General features: G+C 28.4%; 2 protein-coding genes across 3 annotated transcripts; one reads left to right on the top strand and one right to left on the bottom strand.

The window, feature by feature from the left end:
* The first annotated feature begins 134 nt into the window (after nucleotides 1–134).
* On the top strand, nucleotides 135–13,427 carry Mlp60A (Muscle LIM protein at 60A). Of its 2 annotated transcripts, none has more exons than XM_065514550.1 (9): nucleotides 135–287; nucleotides 413–544; nucleotides 703–862; nucleotides 7,851–7,980; nucleotides 8,060–8,156; nucleotides 9,289–9,385; nucleotides 11,500–11,796; nucleotides 11,869–12,189; nucleotides 12,252–13,427. In XM_065514550.1, the coding sequence occupies exons 2-9, from the start codon at nucleotides 430–432 to the stop codon at nucleotides 12,520–12,522; spliced, it is 1,488 nt and encodes a 495-aa protein (XP_065370622.1). In that variant the 5' UTR covers nucleotides 135–287; nucleotides 413–429; the 3' UTR covers nucleotides 12,523–13,427. The 2 variants fall into 2 exon arrangements, with proteins under 2 accessions (XP_065370622.1, XP_065370623.1); XM_065514551.1 differs by lacking the exons at nucleotides 8,060–8,156; nucleotides 9,289–9,385 and adding exons at nucleotides 8,711–8,807; nucleotides 8,977–9,061 and having other exon boundaries at nucleotides 136–287.
* A 5,224-nt stretch (nucleotides 13,428–18,651) lies between these two features.
* On the bottom strand, nucleotides 18,652–27,147 carry Rap2l (Ras-associated protein 2-like). Its single transcript, XM_065510757.1, has 4 exons — nucleotides 26,158–27,147; nucleotides 22,720–22,857; nucleotides 21,011–21,128; nucleotides 18,652–20,839 (listed from the first exon to the last, which is right to left on the bottom strand). The coding sequence occupies exons 1-4, from the start codon at nucleotides 26,290–26,292 to the stop codon at nucleotides 20,682–20,684; spliced, it is 549 nt and encodes a 182-aa protein (XP_065366829.1). The 5' UTR covers nucleotides 26,293–27,147; the 3' UTR covers nucleotides 18,652–20,681.
* Between the last annotated feature and the right edge of the window lie 118 nt (nucleotides 27,148–27,265).

The raw sequence follows: 27,265 nt of genomic DNA, 5'->3' as shown, positions 1-27,265 counted from the left end.
TTTTTCAAATATACATATGTATGTATGTACGTGTTGTGGCAATGGGGGAACGAACATATGTGTGTACCGAGAGACGACCAACCAAGTGAAATTTTGGTGAATGAAGGGAATTTTTGTATTATTATTTTGAAAATGTGTGTGTCTCTCGCTCTTTCTATCCATCTTTTTCTAATGTTGTATCTATTATGTGTTGTGCCGTGTGCAGTATGAAATAAAGACTACCTGCGCTGAGCATCAGTGAAGTTCATTTTAAATCGGTATTTTTCACGTAGTGGTACCTCAGTGCGGTAAAGTGAAATTTTAGTAAATCATTTTTCTTTTATACATTAAATAAAAATTAAATTTTCAATACACCCTTTTAGTGAAGAAATAACTAATTGTTTTTTTATTATAATTCTCAATTCATACATAGATTTTAAACAAAACAAAATGCCTTTCACTCCCGTCGAAACTGCAAAGTGCCCCAAGTGCGGCAAATCCGTATACGCTGCCGAAGAACGCGTTGCCGGAGGATACAAATACCACAAGACCTGCTTCAAATGTGGTATGTGATTGCTTAATTACATGATTAAATTCAAAAATAAACTGAATATAATTTAAAAGTTTAATTGATTAATTAATTAATTAATTAATAAACTAAATAACGTGCTGAAAAGTGAAACTAACCTAAAAAAAACACACAAAAATTTGTCTACTCCTTAGGAATGTGCAACAAAGCTCTTGACTCCACAAACTGCACAGAACACGAAAAGGAATTGTTCTGCAAAAATTGCCATGCCCGCAAATATGGACCTAAGGGTTACGGTTTCGGTGGCGGTGCTGGTTGCCTTTCCATGGACACTGGTGCTCATTTGAACAGAGAGTAAGTTGCAAAATTTATACATTTACTTAAATAAAAACCAAGTTAGTCTTAACCCTAGCAAAAAAATAAAAAATAATAAAAAAAAAACATAAAACATAACTATTTACTTATACATACATATGTACTACATTTACTATGTATATAAGTATCTATGTAAATATTACCAAAATTATATATATATATATATTAATATTAATATATGTACATACAATATGTATATGTATGTATCTCTGTGTATGTATTTATGTACAAAAGTTTAACCGAATATTTCAAACTAAACAATAGAAGAAAAAAAAAAACACAGCAAATCTATTCAAAATAAATCCTAAATATTACATGAAGGATTTGAGTCCATAAAAAGTTATCGATATTACATACATACTTAAATACTATATTACACTATACACAAATACAATTGTTGTAGACATACATACATACTACATACATATATACAAATGTCGTCAGCTTATTATATTTTTGGCTTACATCCAAAAAGTTTTACTTACCCCCATTATCATAATGCATAGTTATGTTTTAACCTAAAGTTATACTGATAGTTTTCATACCAAAAAGTATAACTATAACGAGACATCATAATAATGGGCTTTAAAGTTTTCTCAAAATGTACGTTATCATTTTTACAAAACCTCCAAACAAATGTCCTCCCGGACATGGCCCTGATTAATGTCTTATGAGTTGATTATAGATGGCAACCAAACTTCAGTTGCGTTGCCAGAGGGCAACTACAAATTTCTAGTTGCCAATTTGGCAACAGAAATGAAAGCTGCGAGTTGCCATCTGTAATACACCAATTTTGTGCAAAATCACTCCATAATTGACTAGAGCCTCCATATAAGGACCACATCCGAAAATAGTTTTAACTTGAATAATAATTATGTTATAAATATCAATATTGAGATAAAATTCAAACTCAAATAACTTTTATAAATGCCTAAATCATACTTCCAAGTTTTATGATGATCAGTCCATAGCTCTCATATAAATTTGTGATATTTTGCTTGATATTTAAAAAAAAGCTTACAAAATATCAAGAAACGGTTTTCGCAATCATAAAGAGGACAGTTAAAATATATACATATAATCCAATCCTAACTCTATTTACAAAAAAAAAAAAATGGATGGTTGGTCAAAACAATAATAAGCTAACGATGTATGTACAGATATTTATATATATACATACATATACATACATATGTATACATATACTATACACACACACACACAAACTTTGTACATTTACTCTGTTTTTATAATTAATACTACACCACTCACCACTACTATGACAGCCGCAAGTTGTTATGTATATAACTGTGTCACCGTTTATTTTTAATTACATTTTTTTCCGTTTTTCTTTTGAACAAAAAAAAAAAATTAAAAGAAAATAAAACAAAAAAGAAAAACACAACACATACCCACACACACACACACTTTTCATTTTGTGCAACAAAAATATATATATATGTATACAATGTATGTATACGATATTTCTATATCTATATTCTTATAATTATTATCGAATCCAAACGAATCGAAATCGCTACTATCATTATTATTTACTATAATAGTTTTACAGCCTAACCACAAAAGAAATATTAAAGTTAAGTTTCCAACAAATAATTGAAAATATTTTTTCAATTTTTCAATGTAATAAATAATAATAAAAAAAATTTCAAAAAATTAAAAAAAAAAACAAAAAGTTCATAAAATTTCCAAATTGAAATTTGTTTTATGCAACGCGTATTAGAAAATAATAGTCATTGAGACTTTATGGATTTAAAATTTTGATTTCGTCATTTGTGGTTAGGCTGTTAGTTTTTATATTTTTCAATATAATAATAATAATAATAAATAATATATAGATATGTATATGTATGTATGTATGTATGTAGTATATGTAGTGTATGTATGTATATGTAATTAGTTAAATATTTAGTGGTTAGCTTTAAAATTTAGTTACATACATACTTATATTTTAAATATCACAAACAAAAAACAAAAACACATACTAAGTTAATTTTTCGTATTATCACAGCAACTAAATTACTTACTGGCGAATTCTAGACGCAACAACGATGGAATTCAGGATTTGATCTGTTTCAGTTTCAATGTTATGTTTCAGTTAGTCCATTTGTTGTTAACTACTACTACTACTCCACTACTACTACTACTTCTACTACTACCACCTTCTACTTCTACCGTTGTTCCCAAATGTACAATTATCAGAAAAGAAAAAATGAAAAAGAAAATGAAAATACCTAACTAAAACAGAACAGAACATACGAAGTGGTATTCTCTATTTTTACATATAAATATATAATTTATCTATCTACATATTTATTTATTTATCTATTTATTTGTTTTTATTTACATCATTTTATTTATTGTCAATTTATTCTGTTGTTTCCTTTGTTTGTTTAACTTTTGTTTTTATTATTTAATTCTTGGTTTTTTTTATTTTTGTAATAAATTTTTGCATTAGATGTGATGATGTCCATTTTAAAAACAAACAAAAGAAAGAAAAAAAAAAGAAATGAAAAGTAAAATTTATGTAGTTTTGTTACAACTTAAAATAATTATATTATTATTATTTATAAATTTAATTAATTTGCGTCTTTTTTTTATAAATAATGAAAACTATACATATAAACTACTATATACATATATTTTTGTTATGAAATGAAATTGTCAAATAAAATAGACTTCTATATGAAAAAACACACACACACAAAACAAAAAAATAATGTAATTGTTAATAATTTGATTGATTGATTGATTGATTGATTCATTTATTTGTTTATAAATGTAAAACAAAAGATAAACGGTGAGAAAAACATAAACTTGAAGTTGTCATATACTAAAAAAAAATCAAAACGAATCGCATGGCTTAGCCAACAAAAATTAACTCTAATCAATTTAAAAAAAAAAACAAATTGACTAACAAACATTTTAACATATTTAAACATATTAAATGTAATTAACACTCTTTGTAGCAACAATAAATAACATTTTAAACGCTAAACTTCTTTATAACAATAAAAATTTTAAAAAAAATAACAATTTCAATAACATGATTGCCTATAGCTGCTGCCGAATTACCTTATTCGTGATCGAGTCTTATAGAAAAATAATTTCGATATCGAAATTATGATAAAAAAAATCATAATCTCAAATAAGAAAATTACAATCAATATCGATATCGTTTACGGTTATTCTGCTCTTGCTAAATCCAGTTCAAACTTAACATATACTCAAACATACACTCTCGCTTTTAACCAAAAATGGCCTGGGATGGATTTAAAAAAAATATATATTTTTGGAAATTTGATGCCATTCGATTAACCGCTTTTTTAATTTTCAATATTGTTTCAAAAGTCGCAAAATGATTATTATTATTCCTAAAATAACTTTTTTCCAAATCGAGTGGGCGGAAAAAATTTGCAAAAAATATCAAATTGAAGGGTGTTGAAAACCACAAAAATAATCTGGGTGTAACAGTTAAGAACTTTAATTTTTTTCTTTTTTAAATAGCTTTAAACTATTCACTTTTTCAACACAATTCTTAATACATATATAAATTAAGGTGTTTACAGAAGATAATAGTGTGTATTAACACTTTTTAAATTTTATTAAATCCATTCGGTTTGTCAAGAAATCATTTTAAACAAGTAAGAGTGTTATATTCGTCTCTGCCGAATTATGTTTACCCCCGCCATCAATATGTGACAACAAAATATTTTTTTGATATAGGGGTTGTATGTTGGGGTACGATCAATTATAGACCGATCCTCAGAAAGATTTAGGTTTGAGTAATTATTATAAGACAACTATGAATGTTCAAGTCATTTTCTGAGGGGGGACCTTGTATCAGGACTGGGGATAAATGTTGCCCGATTTTCGCCGTACTTTACAGAATAATTGCAGAGTATTTAGAAACAATTTGTGCTATATTTTATCAGGATTTTCATATAATCAACATATTTATGACTGCTCAAACAGTATTCCGGGGTCCCCATATCGCGTTTTCAATAGACAGACGGACGGACATATATGGTTACTTTAATATAGAAAGGCCCTAACTCGTGTTTTTTTTTTTGTAAGCCCAGATTTTCGTTTATTTCGATAAATGGTCCGCTCATATATCATATTTAGCCAAAAAATCTTGACTTAAAAAAACACGAGTTTTGTTCGAAATGGTTTCAAATCCGTAGTTTTTATTCCGATCGATTTCGTTTTAGGTTCTTCAGATTCCGTAGAATTATTAATTACAAAAATATTTCTTAATTCTGTATTTCTGATTTTAATTTGACAGCGTTCTTCATATTAAAACAAATGTGAAGGTTTTTGTACAGAAATTGATTAAAAATTTTAGAAAACCAAACAATTAAAATCAAATATCAATTCCTCTTTGAAAACTGAAAGTGGTTTCATTCCGAAAAGAAATTTTCGTTTTACTTTTTCTGAAGAAGCAAAATACGGAATTAATTGCACTTTCGATCGGAATGGAATTCTGTGACAGGCATGTATATTAACGTAACCATATATACAATATGGGTCAAATATTCTGATGTGTTACAAAATTAATGACAAATTTAATATACCCACATCTTTTTTGATGATGTCTTGTATTCAAAATATATATGTACATATATTTTTATATTATTTGAAAATCTATTACAATGTTTGTTTAGACGATGAAATTGTATTATGTTACATACGTTTTTGATAAATATTAATACTGAGTATTGCCGTCTGAAAAAACCGTTAGAATTATTAGTCAAATCAAGTTAAAAAAAAAAGTGGAAATTTACTACAGATTGGTTAAAGTCGTAGATTTTTTCGGAAAATTGTCACTTGCGGTAAAATATGACAATTGTTCCCGCCCCATTGCAAATTGAAAAATTTCAAAAAAAATTTTCCAGAGAACAACATTTTGAAATAACTAAAGACCAGATTTTCAAAGAGTTGAACAACATGCCGTTATAGTTAAAGTTACCTTTAAGGGTACTTTTTTCTATTGCTTAAAGTTACCTTTAACTATAACGGCAAGTTGTAATAATGGCCCTAAATATGATAAAATAAAATAAGTATTTTCTCTTTTCCCAAAATGTTGGTTACAATTTTTTTTTTTTTCGCAAACGATATTTAAACTAGCTCATTCACCTATCAGGCCTGTCACAAATTTTATTCTGTATAGTTTCAAGTCCGATCGATTTAGTGTTAGCTTCATCATATTCCGATTAATTTTGTTAATTTCAAAAATAGTTAATAATTCTGTTATTCTGAATAAAAATTTCAGAAATAAAACAAATATCAAAACTGAAAGTGCTAACATCCCGGAAAATTTTCGTTTTACTTTTTCTAAAGAAGCAAAATACGGAATTAATTTCACGGAATGGAATTCTGTGACAGGAGAGTATATAGAAAATCCAAAAATATAAAACTTTTGTAAACAAATTATGTTAGACACATATGTACATACGTGTATGTGTGTCCCTCTGTTGTTTTCATACATATTATGCCAACGTATGAGTGATATTAATTATAACTAATAATTATTCATCATTCGTTGACATGATGCAGACTTATTATGAACTATCGCCATTTTCCCATGCTCCCAAGGTCTAACTAAAATTTTTCATTTTTACCTATATACATATGTATGTATGTATATTTAAATCTACTCGCAAAATATAAAAAAATTCATAAAATAACATGCATATCTGAAATTTTACATTTTCAAAATTTTTTTTTAACGAAATTTCAAAAAATATGTGAATTGAAAATGTAAATTTTAAAGGTTACACCTACTATGGCTTAGCGATGGGGTCTATCACAGCTATTTTACGAAAGTGAAAATAATCGTATGTTCCAATTCGAAACGTTTTTAATTTTCTACTACCATTTTTTCATTTGAAAGTGTAATTGTTTGTTTTTATATAGAAACTAAATACGAATTTGTTATCTGTGACATATCTGATTGTTAATCAAATATTAAAAATATAAAATACAAGAAATGATGACGACCTTGGCAGGGTAGAATAGAAAATGCATTCCAATTTGTCAATTGTCTAAAAATTAAAATTCAGTGATATTCTTTGAATTATTACAGATTTAATTATAATAAATGAACTTAAGCCTAATTAAAAATTTACTTCTTCATAATTGGGCTGTATATTTTTTAATAATTTTTAGTGCAAATGTCAAACTTTGATGTCTTGGACAATTATGATCCCAGATTTAAAAGGGTTAACAATGTTCTAGAAATTTAGAATTACAAAATCAAAAATAAGCAAAGAAATAATCTGAAATGAAATATTAGTAAATAAGCTACGAAATGTATTTTTAAGAAACAATTTTAAAAAAACTAAATTTCCTCGAAATACCCCAAATTCAAATCGGTCCTCACGCTAACCTTTAGTACGTACAAGCATTAATGTTTACATTTTTATACCTACCATCAAAAGGATAGGGGTCATTCCGTTTGTAACACATCAAATTATTTGTCGCAGACCCACATTACACGATTTAGATATACATATCTGTCTGTCCGTCAGTCAATCTGTTGAAAACAAGATACGGCCTAAACGAAAAGAGCTATGGCTGACATTGTTCGATATTGAAAATAGGCAATATACGGAATACTGTCCTAAATATGTTCATTATGCGGCAATCCTTTTCAAATTTTGTACAAATTAGTTCTAAATATGGCGAAAATTGGGCAACATTTGTCCCTATACCCAATAAAAGATCCCCAACCCCCCAAATTGTGTATTGCAAACTAAAAGTGTACTGCTATAACTTTTAATTTTAATTGCAACAATTTCATGCGATTTGCTACTACCATTCTACTTATTCGTAATACGTTCAGTAAGCCAGCTAATAAATAATCTAGAAAACTAACAACAAGATCAACATTATTTTTTGAGCAAAATAAATTAATTTATTTATTTCCTTTTATTTATTTTAGAGAAATTGATGGTGTACGCAATGGTGCTCGCCTTGAACCCAAAAAAATTGCCAAAGCACCAGAAGGCATGGGATGTCCCCGTTGCGGTGGTTATGTTTACGCCGCCGAGCAAATGTTGGCCAGAGGCAGAGTAAGTACAGTTTTTTTAAAACTTTATTTATAGATGTATTTAGAACAATTTTTTTTTTAAAATTCGGAAATACTGAAAGGGTTATCACAGAAGATGTTTCAAATGTTTGCTCTGCAATCGTACTTTGGATTCAACAATGCATTGTGATGGTCCTGATAAGGATATCTATTGCAGAGGTATTTAAACGGGCAATTAATAAAAATTAGACTTGAAGTTTTCGTGTTATTTTTCGTTGATTGCATTTGTTATACTCGTATGTAGTCCGTCGTTACATTACATGTCACCGTTTCTACTCGTACATCCTATTTACATGTGTCAAATATGTAAAAAATCTAAATATTTTTGTGTGTAATTGAAAGTGATAACCCAATTCTTGTGTGTTCCGTTACTAAATGAAACAATTTTTTTTTTTTAAAACGAAACCAAATATTTATTTTGTTCTTTTCTAAAAAAAAAACAAAGAAAGTCTAGAATTTTAGAACTTTCAATCTCGTTAAACCGTTTTGCCTTAAAATTGTCATCAGTTAGTTTACGATACTAAAGAACAAAATAAGAACTACTTATTCAAACAAAAACTACTTTCTAAGGGCAGGGATCTAATGTAGTGTGTTTCCAATTAAATCTAATGATTCACTTGTAGAATGTATTTTTATTTGTTCGTTCGTTTGTTTGTTTCTATGTATTTTAATTGTTTTTTGTTGGATATTTTTTGTTTTTAATCGTTATTTAGGCTTGGCATAAGGAGTGCTTCAAATGCGGTAACTGCTCTAAGGGTTTAGATTCCATTTTATGCTGTGAAGGACCAGATAAAAATATTTATTGCAAAGGTAAATTAATTGTGAAAACATTTAACAAACAAACCAATAATAACACTTTCAACAAATTGGAATTTGTTTGCGTAAACATTTACTAACACTCTGTATTAATTTAACTAATATATGTATAAATGTTTATTTAACATTGTGTTTTGTGTATCTATTTATTATCTAAATTCAGCTTGTTATGCGAAAAAGTTTGGTCCCAAGGGTTACGGCTATGGCCAGGGCGGTGGTGCCCTCCAATCCGACTGTTATCCCAATGGGTAAGTAAAATTAAAATCAATGTCTAGTCTGGTCTATACGCTACATCGTATGCCTATTTATTGTTTTATATTTATATTTGTATAGTAATTTTGTTAGTTAACTTCAAGGGATAAGCTGAGCTTTTTCAGAACCTGATCAAATTGTTCTCAAAAGCTCAGAATTATATGCGATCGTTTCTATTATTGCAATTCTTTAAAGCATTTCTTTAATATTAACATATTTAAAGGTTGCTACGCACAAAGATTTGGTACCAGAGGTTATGGTCATATAGGCATGTCATCTTTAGGTCTAATGTCTGATATAAAAGACATTGAATGGCAAAGGTATATTTTGTTTATAAAATGTTTTCCAACGATCATTTAACAGATGTACACACTCATCCATATACAATAAATATAAATATGAATATAAGTATTTGTTATATGTATCCACAAGATAGATATATGTATATACAAATATTCCAACATTTGTGAATGTGTTAATGTATATACATACATAGTATATGTATGTGTCAATGTATGTAGCATTTTGTATAAATTCTATGTGGGAGAACCGAACATTTGTTATCCATCTATTATTTCTTAAAATTATTTAGATGAATTTATGTTCTACATGTACATTCGTATAGATAATTGCTATAATAAATTTTGATTTGTTTCTTTCTACGTATAGATATATTTATTTATAAAACGGTCATACACTGAACCAAAAATTGAAGATAATATGAAATAGGGTGTAGAATTGAAGAAAATTTGTTTTATATATAAACTAGCTTAACCCGCTGAGCTTCGCTTCCCCTATCATAGTAAAATAAAAAAAAAAAATTAAAGGATTTTGTAAAAAATTAAATGAATATAATTAGTACCGGATTTTGATTGTTAGTTTTTAATTAATCTTGCCATTGAAAGTATAAACAAGAGGATCGGTACAGTGGTTTAGGCTCCTATAAGTCACAAACAAATAAATAAACAGACATACATTCATTTTTATCAGAGATGTAAATGAATTATTCAATCAAAAAAAGTAATTGAATGAAATTTGAGTCAATTCAAATGAATTTGGTAAAAATTAATTGCAATTCGTTTCCAATTCAAATAAATTGAATTGATTTTGAATTAATTCGAATGAATTTGGTAAAAATTAATTGCAATTCGTTTCCAATTCGAATGAATTGAATTGATTTTGAATTACATAATTCAAATGAATTAGAAAAAATAATTAGCAATTCATTTCCAACTCCGAATTCGAAGCGTATTTAGCAGATTCTTCAAAGTCATTAAGTATGCTGTATAATTATCCGACGGTTAAAAAGGCTTTCATTAAATTTAATGCGCCGTTACCATCGTCAGCTGCTGTTGAAAGATTATTTTCGTACGCCTTTATTCTAAACATCCCTAAACGTGGATATCTTTCAGATATTGAAAAGCTCATTTTTACAAATTCAATTGAAATTCATTTCTGCCTAATTCGTTTGAATTAATTCAAATTTCATTCAATTCAATGAATTAATTAAAAATGTAGATAATTCATAATGAATTAAAATCAAAAAAGAATGATTCATTTACAGCTCTGATTTTTCTATATGGGGGATTTTTTTACTTGTTTTTTTGCGCAAAAGAAAGCTTAGGTCGGTCTATTCCTTTAAGAGCTTTTTGGTCGCTTAGTGGAATGCGAAAGAGATATCTATCAATATAAATGTTTTGTAACTCAAGACATACAACTTTTTTTTTAAAATGGACCCTTTTTTATTTTGCTCAAAAAAAAGCTTAGGTGTTATCCTTTAACACCTTTTTGGTAGGTGGGGTACGTCTTACACGATTTCACAGAGCAATTTACAATAATACATCCAGTCAGTTGGATAATATCTAAAGTTGAGGAAAATATGTATGTCCCTTCTATTGTGCAAAATACTATGTTTGTGATCTTCTATAAAATTGATATTAACCCAGCGGGAAAAAGATGCAGTAAAGAGGCCTTCCTAAATGCCTCATTTTGCAGACACAAGGACTTGCAAAATCATTTTGCCGCATTGCAAAATCATTTCAATTTTACACGGCGTGTCATTGCGAGCCAAGGCCTTGCATACTCGCTGCTGTTAGAGGGCTGAGAGAAGGCTTACTTATGATGGGCTGTTGGCAGCCAACAAACTCACTTGTTATTAGAAGGGGATTCATAGGGCTTCTTGAACACCTTCTAAGAGCAGGCAGGGTGGAATGAGTATCGGATCTTTTAGAATGTGTAAGTATGCCCTTTAGAAGGCCTACAAATTGAAGTCCTATCATTTTTTCCCGCTGGGTAAGTATGTAGTTACATACATTCATATGTATGTGTATGTAGTATTGTTATGTATTCGATTGCAGACATTAATGTATATTTATGTATGTCTATTGTTGATAAGATAATATTTACATGATACTTTTACACAATACAATTTTAGCGATATGGCTCCACGTACAGCTGCTATTGATGTGAGCAAGATTCAAGCTCGTCCCGGTGAGGGTTGTCCACGTTGTGGTGGTGTTGTCTTTGCTGCCGAACAAGTGCTTTCTAAAGGCCGTGAATGGCACAGAAAGTGCTTCAAGTGCAATGATTGCACCAAGACTTTGGATTCGATCATTGCTTGCGATGGTCCCGATAAGGAAGTCTACTGCAGAACTTGCTACGGCAAAAAATGGGGTCCTCATGGCTATGGTTTTGCCTGTGGATCTGGATTTTTGCAAACTGATGGTTTGACGTAAGTTTCCTTGCTTCAATTTTATATTTGCAATTGGTTTTAATGTGAAATTATTTAACTACATATGTGTAGAGAGGAGCAAATTATTGCCAACCGTCCATTCGCAGCCCCTGATACTACATCAATTAAAGCGCCCGAGGGTGAGGGTTGTCCTCGTTGTGGTGGTGCCGTATTTGCCGCCGAACAGCAATTGTCCAAAGGCAGAATGTGGCATCAGAAGTGCTACAACTGCAGCCAGTGTCATCGTCCTCTAGATTCGATGCTTGCTTGTGATGGTCCCGATAAGGAAATCTACTGCAAGGCCTGTTATGGCAAGAACTTTGGACCCAAAGGCTTTGGTTATGGCCACACTCCAACATTGGTGTCTACAACTGGCGAATCTACTATGCAATAGTGAGTGAACATTTGTTTAATTTTGTTTATGTTTCCCTAACTTTATGCATTACGATATCTAGCCCTGATGGCAAACCTTTCAGTGGTGCCCGTTCGTCTGGAGGTTGTCCCCGCTGTGGATATGCAGTCTTTGCTGCCGAACAAATGATCAGCAAGAGCCGTATTTGGCACAAGAGATGTTTCCACTGTGCCGATTGTCGCAAATCATTGGATTCCACCAACTTGAACGATGGTCCTGATGGTGATATTTATTGCAGATCTTGTTATGGTCGTAACTATGGTCCCAAGGGTGTTGGTTATGGCCTAGGTGCCGGTACTTTGTCAATGTCTTAAGCGTTACACTAACTAACAGAGTAACACTAAGAAAAACATTTCCATTCAAATCGCCTACCACAAAAAACAAACAAACAAAAAATACCACTACAACGACGAAAAACTTTAAATTAAAATGATACAAATGAAACGAAATGAAAAGTAGTAGATTTAAAATAAAACTTTTAATTAAACGAACAAACAAACAAACGATATTTACAAACAAATCCAATCAATGATAATAATTAATCGTATTGTAAATCTACACCAACATTAAACAAATGGAAGTTACGACCCCTTTTTAACGAACGCCCACACAATATATATATTGAAATTCTTGTTGAGGAACATTATAATAGAAAAACGATCATTGCGAAATATGTATATGTATCTATAATGTACCTACCTATACATATATACATACATCATATACATATATGATTATTATACTTATTTTTATTTCTTTTTTTATATTTTATACATATACATAGATAGTTTACAATATAGAAACAAACCTGATTATAAACAAAAAAATAAAATAAAATATAAAAATGCATACATTTATAGTTAAGCATAAAGCATAAGAATGTGAAAATGAAATGAAATGAAAAAAAAATAATGAAAGTGAACAAACCTTTATCGAGTATGAGACAATAATTAATTACAAACATACATACTAGAATTATTACATTATTATTTTATATATACATAGAAGATACATACAATACATACTACTAAGTATATATAGTATACATACATACATATGTATGTATGTAAGTAAACTCAATGAAGTGCATGCATGCATATACATACATACATACTATATAGTTTTATATAAACACAAACAAACAAACAAATCTAAAACTTAAACTAAAAAAAAGTAAATTAACAAACATTTTAGAAATAAATGCTATTAAAAAGAAAAACACACACAATTTAATTTCTTTAGATATTATTGGAAAGAGGCAAATTTATAATCTATAATTAATCTATTTGCAATCGATTATGAGCACAATTTTAAACCACTTGACACTGGTCGAGGGTATAAATTTTAATCGGAGTCGCGATTAATTTAATCGTAATCATAATCGCACCTTAAATATTGCGATTACGATTAAACATTTTTTTTTAATTTTTGTGCCAAAATAAAATGTGGTTGAAAAAATTTAAAAAAAAAACTACATATATACAAAATATTTTCCCGATATTTAGCAATTGCACATCCGAATTATTATGGCGTTTTATAAGTCATTGAAAATATGTATCTTTGAAATATATTTCATTAGATATCCATATTGTCTATATTAGTGATTCACTAATCCAGATATAGATCACCAATCGAGGCAGTCGTAGTTTTTTGCTTATACCTCAGCCATTTGTGGTCCGATTTTCTCGATTTTAAATAGCAATCGAACCAGGACTACAGCTGATATATTGATTTATTAATAATGTTTGGAAATTATTTGGCGGCCATGGAAAGTTTATTTCAACATACAGACGGACATGATTATATCGGCTCCGTTTATTAAATTAACTTTTATATTAAACGAGAATTTTAATTTAAGAATAACTTATTCACTCATTGGTTACACAAATGTGTACCTTACATTATTTCAAGTTAATTAATTATGTTTTTGGTATCGATATCTATATTTCGCTGGAGATACTCGTGTCACTTGCAATTAGGGTTTTTAATTTCCCGACCTTTTTCGAATCCCGGGAATCGGGAAATTTTTTTCTACATTCCCGGGTACCCGGTTATTCCCGAAATATATAATGATACTATAAATTAGGAATATTATAGCCAAATTTCGTATAAAAACTTTGTGTTATAATTATTATATATCAGAGCTTCGAATTAATTAATAAAATTTGAGCTTAATTCACTAAAATCTTAATCCGTAATTAAAAACAGCCCAATTAAGAATAAAAAATTCCGCGGGAGTTTGTTCTCCGGGAGTTTTTTCTCATTGAAATTGAATAGGAAAAATGAGAAAAGGGAAAAAACTCCCGCGGAATTTTTATTCATAATTGGACTGAAAATGTCATTCTTTCATTCCATAAATACATTCCCAATATTTATTTTTTTAGATTCATTCAAAAGCCTTTGTTTAAACTAAATTAATTTTGTAGTTAATTAATAACAGAATTTATTAAAACTTTGAATGACTAAATTTTTGTTAATTCAAATTGAGTTAACATTTTTGTTTTCTTGATTCAGTTTTGTTTTTATCATTTACAAAATTAATTGAAAAAAAAAATGCCTTAAGCCTTTTTGTAATAGATTTGAATTGAAGACAAATTTAATCATTTAATACATTTTTGAAACTATTTTGTTACGGATTTGAAAAAGAAATTTGAATGATCCAATAAGAAATAAATTCTATAAATAATCAATTCTCTTTTTAAATTTTCATATGAAAAATTAGAGTTGGGTTGTTCATGAACGAACAAGTTCAATTGAACAATACAGTCAAATGAACAGTTTCAATGGGATTTATGTTGTTTGAATTTTATATAATTCCTTCTTCTTTTCTTTATTATTAAAATCATGTTATAATATGCCAAATTCTTTTTTCAAAAGTGACCTGTTCGTTTTTTTCAGTGCAAAAACATTAAGCGAGCAATTGTTCATTCACTTAGTTCAGTCAAACACCACAGAATAGAAGTGAACAACTGAACAAAAAAAACGAACTTGTTCATTTATTTGTTCTGGACAAAAACGACCAATCAGTAAAAAGAACGATTATGCCCAACGTTACGAAATATAATAAGCGGTCTATTATTTCCGAGATATGAACAAAAAACTGTAAAAAAAACATTACACGGTTATTTGGTGAAAAAATTTAGTTCTAACTTGTTTTCTTTGTATTTTCATCAGTTTTTGATTCCCGGGATTCACGGGAATCGGGTTATAAAAAATTGGCAAAATTCCCGGGAAATTTGTACCGGGAATTCCCGGGATAAAAACCCTACTTGCAATGATTGGGATTTAAAAAAACATCAATGACACTTTCGTCACTTTTCTTTCATTTTGTTCAATTTGATAGATTGCATTTTTTGCGGTGCATGTGCAGATCTTAAAAGGATAAAAGTAATATAAAATGCAATGAATCGTTTAGTGTTCGTGAATGAAGACAAAGCCTCTAAGTCCATATTTTAAAATTTTGAGGGAGAGACAAAATTATCACTACAAAATAACAATAAAAAAACGAGACAACTGCAATTTTTTTCTTTGTAACAAATATATTTTTACTTATTGTACATTACTGCATTAAAAACTCAATTTCTAAAAAAGTGGACTTAGAGCCTTTGCATGTTAAGCCAGCGATATGTGCAGTTTCTTTTTAACATGCAGCTGATATGTATCAAAAGTTCTTATGATTCAATCAAAATGCGCAAAACAATTTATGTGTCGATTATGGATGGCAACCGAACTTCAGTTGCGTTGCAACCTCAAATTTCTGGTTGCCATTTGGCAACAGAAAATTATGCTGCCAGTTGCCATCTGTAATACCAGTTAGGCAACTGACAACGCAATTGAAGTTCGGTTGCCATTCATAATCGACCCATTAGATTCACTTAGAATTTTGTGTCATTAAATTTCACAAATGTATAGAAACTAGCATATACCTCAGACTTAGCAATAATAAACGTAAATTTTGATGTGAATGGCCGCTTGAAATGCATTTATGCCTAGTACATGGATCATCTTGCCGTCATGGATGTTATAAATACATTATATTATATTGAATCAGCAAGTGAATCGTAAGACAATACAGATTAAACTAAATCAAAATTAAATCAAAATATCAACAATTGCTTAGAACGTATACGAATTGTTCGATTTTTGAAATAATCGTCTGTAATGAATACAATTTTACAACTAAATGATTCCATTATATCCATGGATTTTTTTGATTCTAGTAAAAAGACCATGGAGCTAGGAGGCTTGAAAAACAATATTTAAGTTTTAATTTATGTATATTTTTATGTCAGTTACTAAATGAGAAAATATGTTCGAAATTGAATGCATTACGTAATGAATGTTTAATAATATTTTGTATGTTTCAGATTTTGTTGGATAATCTTGAATGATTGGTCAATATTGGGCCATTATACAAAAATATTTAAACTAAATCATTACATAATGCAATTTATTATAAAATATCAACAAATTTGTAAGCAAAAAGTAAAAATTTCAGTCATGTACAATTTTATAATATGTATTTATGAACATGTTCATATTCCGAATGAAAAAAGTTTGGGACAAAAAAGTCATCTTCGATTAATAAAATTTATTAAAAAATTATTTCATAATTGAATCATTAAATTATTTTATTATTGAATCTTTCAATTATTTCATAATTGAATCAAAAACTAAATTTTCTACTAAAATTTTAGTTTTTGGTCGAACTTTGTTGAACCAGTTTCAATAATAGAAAAATACACATAGACCGGGAACTTCCCCGTCAAATACCAAATTCAGTTATCAAAAACCTAAGTAGTGAGAATGTATTAGTAAAAAACTATGTGAAAACAAAAACAACACTCGTATGACTTGAGTAATTTTATTGTTTGCGTTTTATCTCTAGTTTCCGCTCTATGTGTATTAATTGCTCTATCGTACAAAACAGACCATCAATTTGTCAATTATTCGTTTTTGAAATCACTTGATTTACAGAACAGGGGGTATATTCTCGTTCTGTGAAACGTTGAAATGAAAAATACTTTTCATTTTCGTTTTCATAAGAACTTTTCATATTATCATTTCACAAAAACACAAATTGCGATTCCCGTTCTTATAATGAGTTTTTATTCACTTGTTCTGTTCATATGAAAACATTTGAATTTATTTATCATTTTTTCACTAAAGCTGGCCACACACGGAATGATTTGTTCGCCTGATTTGTGATTGAAAATTTTCAATTACTTGTGATTTTGTTCGCGCACAGCCCCATTAACAAGTAAAAATACGTCGAACACGAACAAATCGGACTCACAAATCATCCGTGTGTGGCCAGCTTAAACGAGAATCAGAAACTCTATGAAATTATGAAAAAAAAACTTTACATTTCACCGTTTCAAAGAACCAGAATCGACCCTCAGGCTGTATCATAGAGAAAATACAAAATGGCAAAAAAAATTTTTTCAAATGTTATTTTTTTTAATTTAAAAAAAAATAATTTATTAGTGAAAACAATTTTATAAAAAAAAAAATTTTTGGGTGAAACAAATATTCGGGATAAAAAATATTTTTCACGATTTTGACCCATTGTAGGTCACGCCGTTGCAAAGGTATTTGAAATATCTATTATTGGATATCCATATTGTCTATATAATGACTTAGTAAACCAGATATAGATCAAAAATATGTAAAAAATCTTATATCTCAGACATTTGTGGGCAGATTGTATCGAAAATTCTCGATATACTGATGTATGTAATTTATTTGGGGCTGATTTCAACATACAGACACATGGTACATGGCTATATCGACTATCCGCTATCTATAACGATCCAGATATGTGGCGTCGCAAAAGAAATATATAGAAATTACAAACTTATATATACCCTTGCCACTCATGGTGAAGGGTAATACAACTTCGTATAAATTCGAAACCTTCCTATTTAATAATATATATGTACTTAAAATTATATATAGAGTTTCAACAAATGTTTAATGTGGAATAAAATCAATCAAATAGTTACATACTTTCCTCTATCTGCAGAACAGAACTTTAAAAACGAATTTCAATTTTCAAATCTCGAAATTTGGAGTATTATTAATAATAATTATAGAATTAATGTACTTACCCATCAGTACCGATTCATATACATATTGATGATATATCCAGTCATTTAAATTTTATACTAGCTATGCTGCCAATTTAACACATAATTTTTCGTCAGTTTTCTTTAATAAAATGTTGTTTGTACGTAATCTTAAATTTGTTGTCGTTTTTTATAAAATAAACATTTGTAGGATTAGATGATGACTGTAAGAATGACATCTGAGATTAGTCCAAATCAAAACATGAATGAGCATGACTACAGAATAATAAAAAGTACTCGTACTACATACGTACTAAATTTATACTAAATAAAGAGAAAAAGAAAAAAAATATATATTGAAACAGTGTAATAGGATTGTTGTATAAGTATTTTCATTCTTTTTTTTTTTTTTTTTTTGTTTGTTTTTTAATTGTTTTACTTTAATAAGTAGTATAAAAGTGGGGATGTCTTCTGTGTATATAAATTTTATATTTATGCAACTCACATATCAAAATTACACAAATATTTAGTTTATTATGGCATATTTTTAGAAATTTGTGTCAAAAACTTTGCAAGATTTATAGTATTTTACAATTATAAATGATGTTATATATTTTTCATACTTTCTTCTTTTTAGTTCTTTCTTTCTTTCTTCATATAAATGACATACATACATGCATATAAAAATTAAAAAATCCTGCATATTAATTTTTTTTTTTTTTTTTTAATATGTATATCCTAAAGATGTTTTAGGAATAATATTACTTGTTTTTCTTTTCTTTTTTTTTCGTTTTCTTTTTAGTTTTTCTTTACAGATATTTTACAAAAATATGTTACATTATTATTCTCAAGAGACTTACATTAAGAGACGTTAATAAAATTGGTAATTTAAAAATCATTATAAACTGTTCAATACTTAAGAGTGTTTATGTGTTTTTTTTTTGTTTTGTTTTTTTTTCTTTTCTTAATCATCTTCTCTTCTTCTGGTTGTTTTTTTTTATAATATTTATATTAGAATTATTAGATATATGTATGTGTATAAATGTGTCTTTAAGAGACAATCAAATACGTTGGTTGATCTATCTCTTTAAAAATTAAAAAGAAGTAAACAATATTTGTTTAATTTTTAAAAATATTAATTAATTTCGTTTCTAGCAGACAGTTAAACAAAAAAAAAAAAAAAATACAATCTTAAAATTAAAAAACGAAATAACAAATAAAGAAATTTTAATATTTTTCATAACTAAAAAAAAATCAGAAATGCCCATTTAAATGGTATAGGAAAAAGTTGGGAACTATAACAATTGTTTAATCGATATTTCCAATTAAAAAAAAAAATATATAAAATGGAAAAATTAAGATCTCTGCAGAATTAGAGAAATTATCAATTATTTATATTTGTTAACATTTCTTGTTTTTTTTTTTTATTTCCATATCCAAGTGTATGCTTTTAGTGTTTAGAGTCAATATGGAAAGTTTTCAATTCAAACTTACTGTTTAAAATCTCTTTATGAATTTTCCACAAAATTAGCAAGTGACAAAAAACATAGCGATTCAATGGATCAGAAACAAAATTAAAAAAATAATTGAAAATTTCCGAAATCAGAAAGTTAAGAGTTGCATAGGAAATATTTGGATAGTTTTATATTGGATGTATTTAGTGCTACATTTATTAATTGGGTTCATGTAAAAGGATAATAATAATATTGCCGACTTATATTCAAAGAAAAATAAAAATGTTAGTAAACAGCATATCAGGGTTAAAAATGCTTTTAAATGATTCTTGTGATTTGTTTGTTTCTTTCCATTTTAAACTTACATTTTAACATAAATGAGGGGAATGCATTTTCAATAGACATCCATCTTTCTTTTCTTTCTTTCGTTCATTGTTAATGAATGTAAACATTTTTTTCTTTTTTAAGTTTTTAACTTTCAATGCAGCATTGTATATGACTGAGTGTTGTTATTGTTTTATTTTATTTGCTGGATAAGTCTAAGAAATTAAGACTTGTTTAAGTAAATCAAAATTATTATTATTGTTTTTACTTTTACTTTAACTTGTTATTTTTTTTTTATGTGTGTTTAAATGTGTTTTTGTGTTTGCTAAATTCGCTTTACATTTTGACATACAAAATATATATTTATCATTAGCTAAACAGTTAATGAATTGAATGAATAATATTGATGATAATATGATGATGGTGGTGTGGTGGTGGTGGTTTTGATGATGCATTTCATCAATTTAAATAATTATTATAATTTTGACCCTCATTTAATTAACATTATAATTATATTAATACATTTTCTTTTTCTTTCTTTTATATTATTGTAGTATTATTGTTAGTTAATTTATATTATAATATGTACGTGTGTGCATAGTTGAAATAATTATTTGCAAAATCCTTCTATAAAAGAGCACAACAACAATAACTTTTTTTCTGTCTTTTATCCTGGGTCATATTCATTTCACGTACTATTGTAGCAAATACTTCATTGACATTAATACGATCCTTAGCAGACGCTTCTATGAATGGACATTCCCAGAGTTGTGCTAGGGCATTACCTAAAATACAAAAGAAATATTTATTTATACAGATTTATTTAATTATTTCTGGTAAATAAGGTCCACAACGAAAGTCTGTCTTTGCTACTATTACTTGCGTAGAAAGTAATATGTAGTAAATACTTTCGTCTAGATCCTCTTAGAAATTTTAATTTGTTAATGTTGTACAACCTTCGGCAGTCGAAACTTCTCTTTGGCAATCTAAATCTAATTTATTAGCGACTAGTAAAATAGGTGCTGGTTGACTTCCTTTAACGCGTGTTATAACATTTTTCATGCTGGAAATATCCTGTAAATGTTTATAAAAATTAAACATTAGTTAACAAATAGTATTAAGAAATATTTGATACATAATGTCAGTGTCGCCAAGTATATTTCTAACAAAAATAAATAAAAAAGTATTATTTTTATACCCTTCACCATGACTGGCAAAGGTGATAATTTCTACATTTTTCATTTGCGACCCCACAAACTATATACAAGATAGGATTTGATTTTAGACCTATGATTTCTTGAGGAAACTTTCTTAGAATTTTCCGAAGATTGCGTTTCTGCTATACGATTTTTTACTTTTTGATCGTCCATACAAATCGACCCAGCCTAATATATGTACATATATTCTGGATCGTTATAGATTGCGGAGTCGATATAGCCATGTCAGTCTGTCCATCTGTATATTAAAATCAATATTCAATATATCGGGAAATTCTCCTGGCTCGGTTACTATTAAAATCGAGACAATCGACCCACAAATGGCTGAGATATAAGACCTTGCAACGGCGCCAATGGGTCAAAATCGGAAAAAATATTTTTTTTTCATCAAAAAAATTTTTTTTTGTTATTTTCAAAAAAATTAAAATAAAAAAATATTTTTTTTCTCTAATAAATTAAAATTTTTTTTACCTAAAAATATTTAAAATTTTTATTTTAAAGTATGTACGTATAATAAGATTCGGCACAGCCGAATATAGCTCTCTTACTTGTTTTTTTTTTATCGATTTACATCGATTTCTACGATTACACTATTTTACTACCAAAATTTCAGAAAACATTCAAGTTTTTATTTGTACTTTTGTAAAATACCATTTGTACACTATTATATTTAGTTTTTATATTTTAAATTTGAATTAATGATGTTATTATTGTATAACATGGTTATTAATCTAACAATACATGTATAATTGGCCACGAAGGCTTTTATGTATTGAAATCAATAAAAATAAAAATAAATAAAAATAAATTACCCAGGAAAATTTTCAGAACTTAATCTAAAACAACTAGATCTAGAACGAGTGTTATAAGAACCACATCAGGTTTTTTAATAGTATCCTCGGAACTAGTGATATCGCAATTACTCCTGGAACTCGTTCTATTATCTCTATTGTGATTCTAAAGAACTTCTATAGAGTTTTTAAGGAACTAATTCTTTGGCACTAGTTATACATGGGTTCTGGACTAGTTCTATAAATCACTTATAAGTTCCTAGTTCCGAAAGTACTTTTTGGAACCGGTTTTAAAACTTGAAATATCTCTCACACTTGCAAACAAAAATATGAAATTATTTATATAACCATAAGTGGCCCTTAAATTCAAAATTACACATTCCATAAATTTTCTATATTCTATTTATATAAATTGACTAAAATTCGTCCCAAACTAAAATCCGCACTAGAATCCCCCAGACGTGAAAAATGTTCATAAATCTGGAGAGAAACCACTTTACTTGACAACACTGCTTTATATGTAGATTATAGCCATAGAGAAATACACATAGAGCGAAAACTCAAACAAAAATAACTGAGTTAGGACTTTGACAGGGGAGTTTCCGATCTATATGTATTTATCTATGGATTATAGTATGTAGTTGACTTGTTAGTTACCTGAAATGTTTGATGGTTCGTTAACGAATACATTACGATAAATCCGTGTCCATTTTTAATGTAGAGATCCCTCATTGAAGCAAATTGTTCTGTACCAGCAGTATCTAGGATTTCTAGCACACATGGTGAACTATCAACCTTTAAGACACAAATAATTAAATAAATAATTAACATTTATTAGCATAAATAAGTAAGTATGTATGTGATAATGATTTTATATTTAACTACTTATTAAGAATTATTAAAAATTGTTACAAATTGTGCGATGTTGCATGGTTTTGTCATCGGTTTAGAAATAATAAAATTTTCTAATTAAAAATAAAAACCAACCAAAAATAATAATTTTTATTAAAAAACTTTTTTACACAAACCTTAAAAAAACTTGTATTTTTCTCACACTTATACGTAACAAAAAATAGTAACTAAAAATGGATAACTACGACATCACATTTATTGATATAGAATCTCATTATCAATATTTTTCGAATTAGAACTTTAAAAGACTACAATATAACCAGACCAGATTAAATATTTGCTGGACATGAATATTATTAAAGATGCCAGAGGAGGCGGGTAAAAAATATGCATTCCAGCCCGACAAAAGAAAATCAGCATCTTATCACTAATTGCTTCGTATTCTAAAAATAGAATCAATATAAGGAAAACAAAAAAAAATACAATAAACATTCCTGAAATTGTGAATCAATGTTAGAAAATGCATTCCAGTCTGTCAAATGCATAAATTGGTAATAAATGAACTAGAGCTAAAATATTAAATTAACTTCATATTTCAACGGGGTTTTACGGGAATCTTGATGTGTTCCCTTTGTCTGCTTATGTCCATAAACCAACAGCACTTAAGGAGAAGATATTGAAAACTAAGATAATTGCATATTGATACCATCGTAAAATCTTTTTTTTTAATCCGAAATTATACATTATCACAATTTGCAATAAATTTAAGCTTTTTATTTGAAATATTTAGATTTGACCGATATTTAATTACTGATAATTTAACACTTAACGGATTTGTTATAGTAAGAAAACTTGTAATATACATACATATATACAAAATTTCATAAAAATAGTTAAATATTGATATTTGGATATTGCTCATACAAAATACTAAAATCTCGGCTAAAAAACGGGTGGGTGAGGGTCGGTTGATGAAAATTTGGGGTTATAGGTATTTTTTAATGCCAAATAAGTAAAATGCGAAAAAAAAAGATTTGGCCAAAAAATGGTAAAAATAAATTCTGGATAGGGTCACCCTAATGACCTAGCGGTATGAAATATACTTTACGACCTATTCTCATACCTACCAAACATACATACAAAATTTCATAAAAATCGGTTGAGCCGTTTCGGAGGAGTTCAAACACTAACATTGTGACACGAGATTTTTATATATTAGAAGATTAAAGTATTTTTGCTCTGAAAATATATGGTTTTAGCCGCAGGTGAAATTTTAAGGAAATAATTACTCCATTGTAATCACTGATGCAAAATTCTTCTAAAAAGGATTTTAGACGATTTGTTATGCTATAATATGGCCAGAAACTATACTATGTAAATCTAAGATAAATTATGATAAAATAATGCCGATAGCAGTTTTATAACATTTGTATGGTCTCGTGTAAAATTTCTAAACGATTTATATGCCTTTATACGCGTCTATGCTTCCAATTTAGTTAATATGTATGTAGGTATAAATAATCCTTGGTATAAATCAAAATCAATCGAAACAGCTTGTATGTTTCTCTGGAAATATAACAAATTATTATTAAAATATAAACTGTTGGGAGCATGGGGTAAAACCTAAGTCTGTTGTCAAAAACCTAACTCTTGCAACAACATGTTAGTCAATGAATTTGGTTGTTGTATCAGACATATGATTTGTTGTATTTATGTTTAACAAAACGGAGTGTCTCGTCTCTATGTATAATTATGGTTGGGGTCAAAGTATAACAATTAGTCCGACTCTTTGGCAACAGTACCTAACTCTATATGTGTATATGATATGTGTATGTGATATATGTTAGTAATAAAATGTACATGTGTTGTTGGTGCCTTTTTAATTTTCATCAGACACCCAGAGTTCTATAAAATACCCTGTAGTCAGTCTAGAACCATGGTAGGCGTTCATATTGTTCAGGTTACGATGATTTTCGTCAAACAACCCGAATGTGAACAAAAGAGCGTAATAGAGCGTAAAAATACACACAATTCATTCAGTTTATAGTTGTGGATATTTTATTTTTTACCCATAGTTCTTGTGTATTTCTGGTGACATTGTCAACGAACGCGTTAATAGTTTGTTGCTTTTTTTATTATGCTGTTTATCAATAGTTATAGAAAATAACTACCTAGACAGTAGTTATACGGTCTACTGGTGGATTTTCAATGAAAAGCTAATGTTAAATGTCAATAGAAGATTACATTGGCTGAGGTACATCTTGTCAGTTGTACTACAGGCAATGTCACTAGTAAATCACTACATAACTGATTCTATATGTGGCAAAATTTGGTGAAATTCTACTTCCATAAAGTGGGTCAAAAGATCACTTGAAATATTACTTTTGTTCTAGTCTACTAACACAAAAACTTTAAACTCAATTATTTCGCAATGGCAAACAAATTATACACTATTGTTTTATTAAGAGGACGATATATGTATACATACATATAAATGTAAGAAAAAAATCCATGTATGTAATGGCATCACAGGAGATGGTTTGTAAAGAAAAAAAATTATGGTAAAACTCGGAAATATTTTAATATATTCGGGGTTGTCATAGAATCCAATATTTTCGGTACCGGTTTTGAAAACGACAGAAAACGTACATTGGTCTTGTGAAATCGATAGTTATCGGTTCAATCAAGAATTAAATTATTTATCGATTAAACAAAAATTACATTGGATTTCATAAGACAAATGTACCTCTTTTGTTGTTTTCAAAACCGATTCCGACAATGATTGGATTCTATAACAACCCCGATTGACTCCTTTTCACATCTCATTTTTCTTAATAAGAGAATTTTTTGGAGAAACTTGAGGAGCTAAAAACACTACCTCACTTTCACTACTCCGGTATTAATTACATTTTTTTATACAATCTTTTCCTTTATATTAAATATGAATTATTTTGTATTTCCAGTTAAAATTAATTCAATGAATTATTTTTTGATTTGTTATATTTTTATTATTTAATTATATTTATGAAGTAAATGAATAATTTTTGGACTGGATGGATTATTAATAAATAGTTTTAATTGATAAATATGATAATGAGAAACAAAAATCCCGGTGTTTACATTTATAAATAAAATACCGTATACGGGATTGAAAAATCCACTACCATTTGGCCACCCTAGTATGTATACATATTACTATGAAAGAATAACTTAAAAGTTAATTAATCATAAGACTCCACAAACCTCAATTTCTTTGCGATAGAAATCTTCTATTGTAGGATCATATTTTTCTATAAAACATCCTGAAACAAATTGCACGGTAAGAGCAGATTTGCCAACACCTCCGGACCCCAAAACAACAACTTTGAATTCACGCATATCTGATGATATTGCCTGCTGCCGCTGCCGCCGCTGCTTTTATATACTACCTACTGTCGTCGGCACTGTTAGTAATCGGGCCACAAGGAGGATCTTATGTTAATTTTTCAAATGTTTTTTTTCTTTTTTTGTAACCAGTTGCAATAAGAGTCGATTATTTTTATTTTTCTGTAGCTTCTTGATGTAATCTTTTTTTTATCTTTTAGTTGCTTTTTCGATATTTTTGTTTGTTGAATAAGCAATTTGATTTAATAAATGTATTATATATACACTCACTCACGCACACACACACTCTTATATACGAACATGTATATATATATGTATATAAATTTAATTGTTGTTGTTCTTTTGATTTTTTTTCTTTTAATTTATAATTATTTTATTATAGATATGCAAAATGGTGTGGATCGAAGAAATTTTTAATAAATGTATGTATGTACGTCTGCACGATTGGTTGGTTTTTAGGAAAAAATAAAACAGAAAAATCTTTTGCCTTTTATCTTAATTTTTCTCGTGATTTGTGTTCTTTCTTTCTTTCCTGCCTTTGTAGAGTTTTAGTGGAAATAAAGTAAACGTCGTAATTGGCGTAGTGGTGGTGGTAGAGGTGGTGGAGTCGTAGTTCGTTCTTAAAATATATACGAAGTGTGAACAGGGGACAAGCAGAACACCTGCGAATTTCTACGATATATTAATTATTTTCGTTTTTTATTTGTTAACATTTTTATTTAACAAAGACACTTATTGAAAATGTTTCTTATTTTTTCACACAAAACATCTTATTAATAAAATAAACACGACAACCAAACCAACTATTGGCAGAAATTCTTCTCGCTTTGTCCAAATTTCACAAAAATCTACAGGAGATCTACTTCCAGCCTTGCCATATCTTTTTTAAAGTCTCCACTTGAAAAAACAGTTTTCACAATCACAAAAATATTTTTCACTTTTGCCGACAAATGTCACACAGTTGTAT

This window comes from Calliphora vicina, chromosome 5 (assembly GCF_958450345.1).
Source record: "Calliphora vicina chromosome 5, idCalVici1.1, whole genome shotgun sequence".
Lineage (NCBI taxonomy): Eukaryota > Metazoa > Arthropoda > Insecta > Diptera > Calliphoridae > Calliphora > Calliphora vicina.
This window is presented reverse-complemented; position numbering and strand designations above follow the sequence as displayed.

Coding starts and splice junctions, on each gene's coding strand:
- Mlp60A (XM_065514550.1), top strand. CDS start 430: ATGCCTTTCACTCCCGTCGAAACTGCAAAGTGCCCCAAGTGCGGCAAA. Junction 863..7,850: donor GGTGCTCATTTGAACAGAGA/GTAAGTTGCAAA, acceptor TATTTATTTTAG/AGAAATTGATGGTGTACGCA. Junction 8,157..9,288: donor TAAGGATATCTATTGCAGAG/GTATTTAAACGG, acceptor ACATATTTAAAG/GTTGCTACGCACAAAGATTT.
- Rap2l (XM_065510757.1), bottom strand. CDS start 26,292: ATGCGTGAATTCAAAGTTGTTGTTTTGGGGTCCGGAGGTGTTGGCAAA. Junction 21,129..22,719: donor CGAACCATCAAACATTTCAG/GTAACTAACAAG, acceptor AAACATTTACAG/GATATTTCCAGCATGAAAAA. Junction 20,840..21,010: donor AGAAGTTTCGACTGCCGAAG/GTTGTACAACAT, acceptor TTTGTATTTTAG/GTAATGCCCTAGCACAACTC.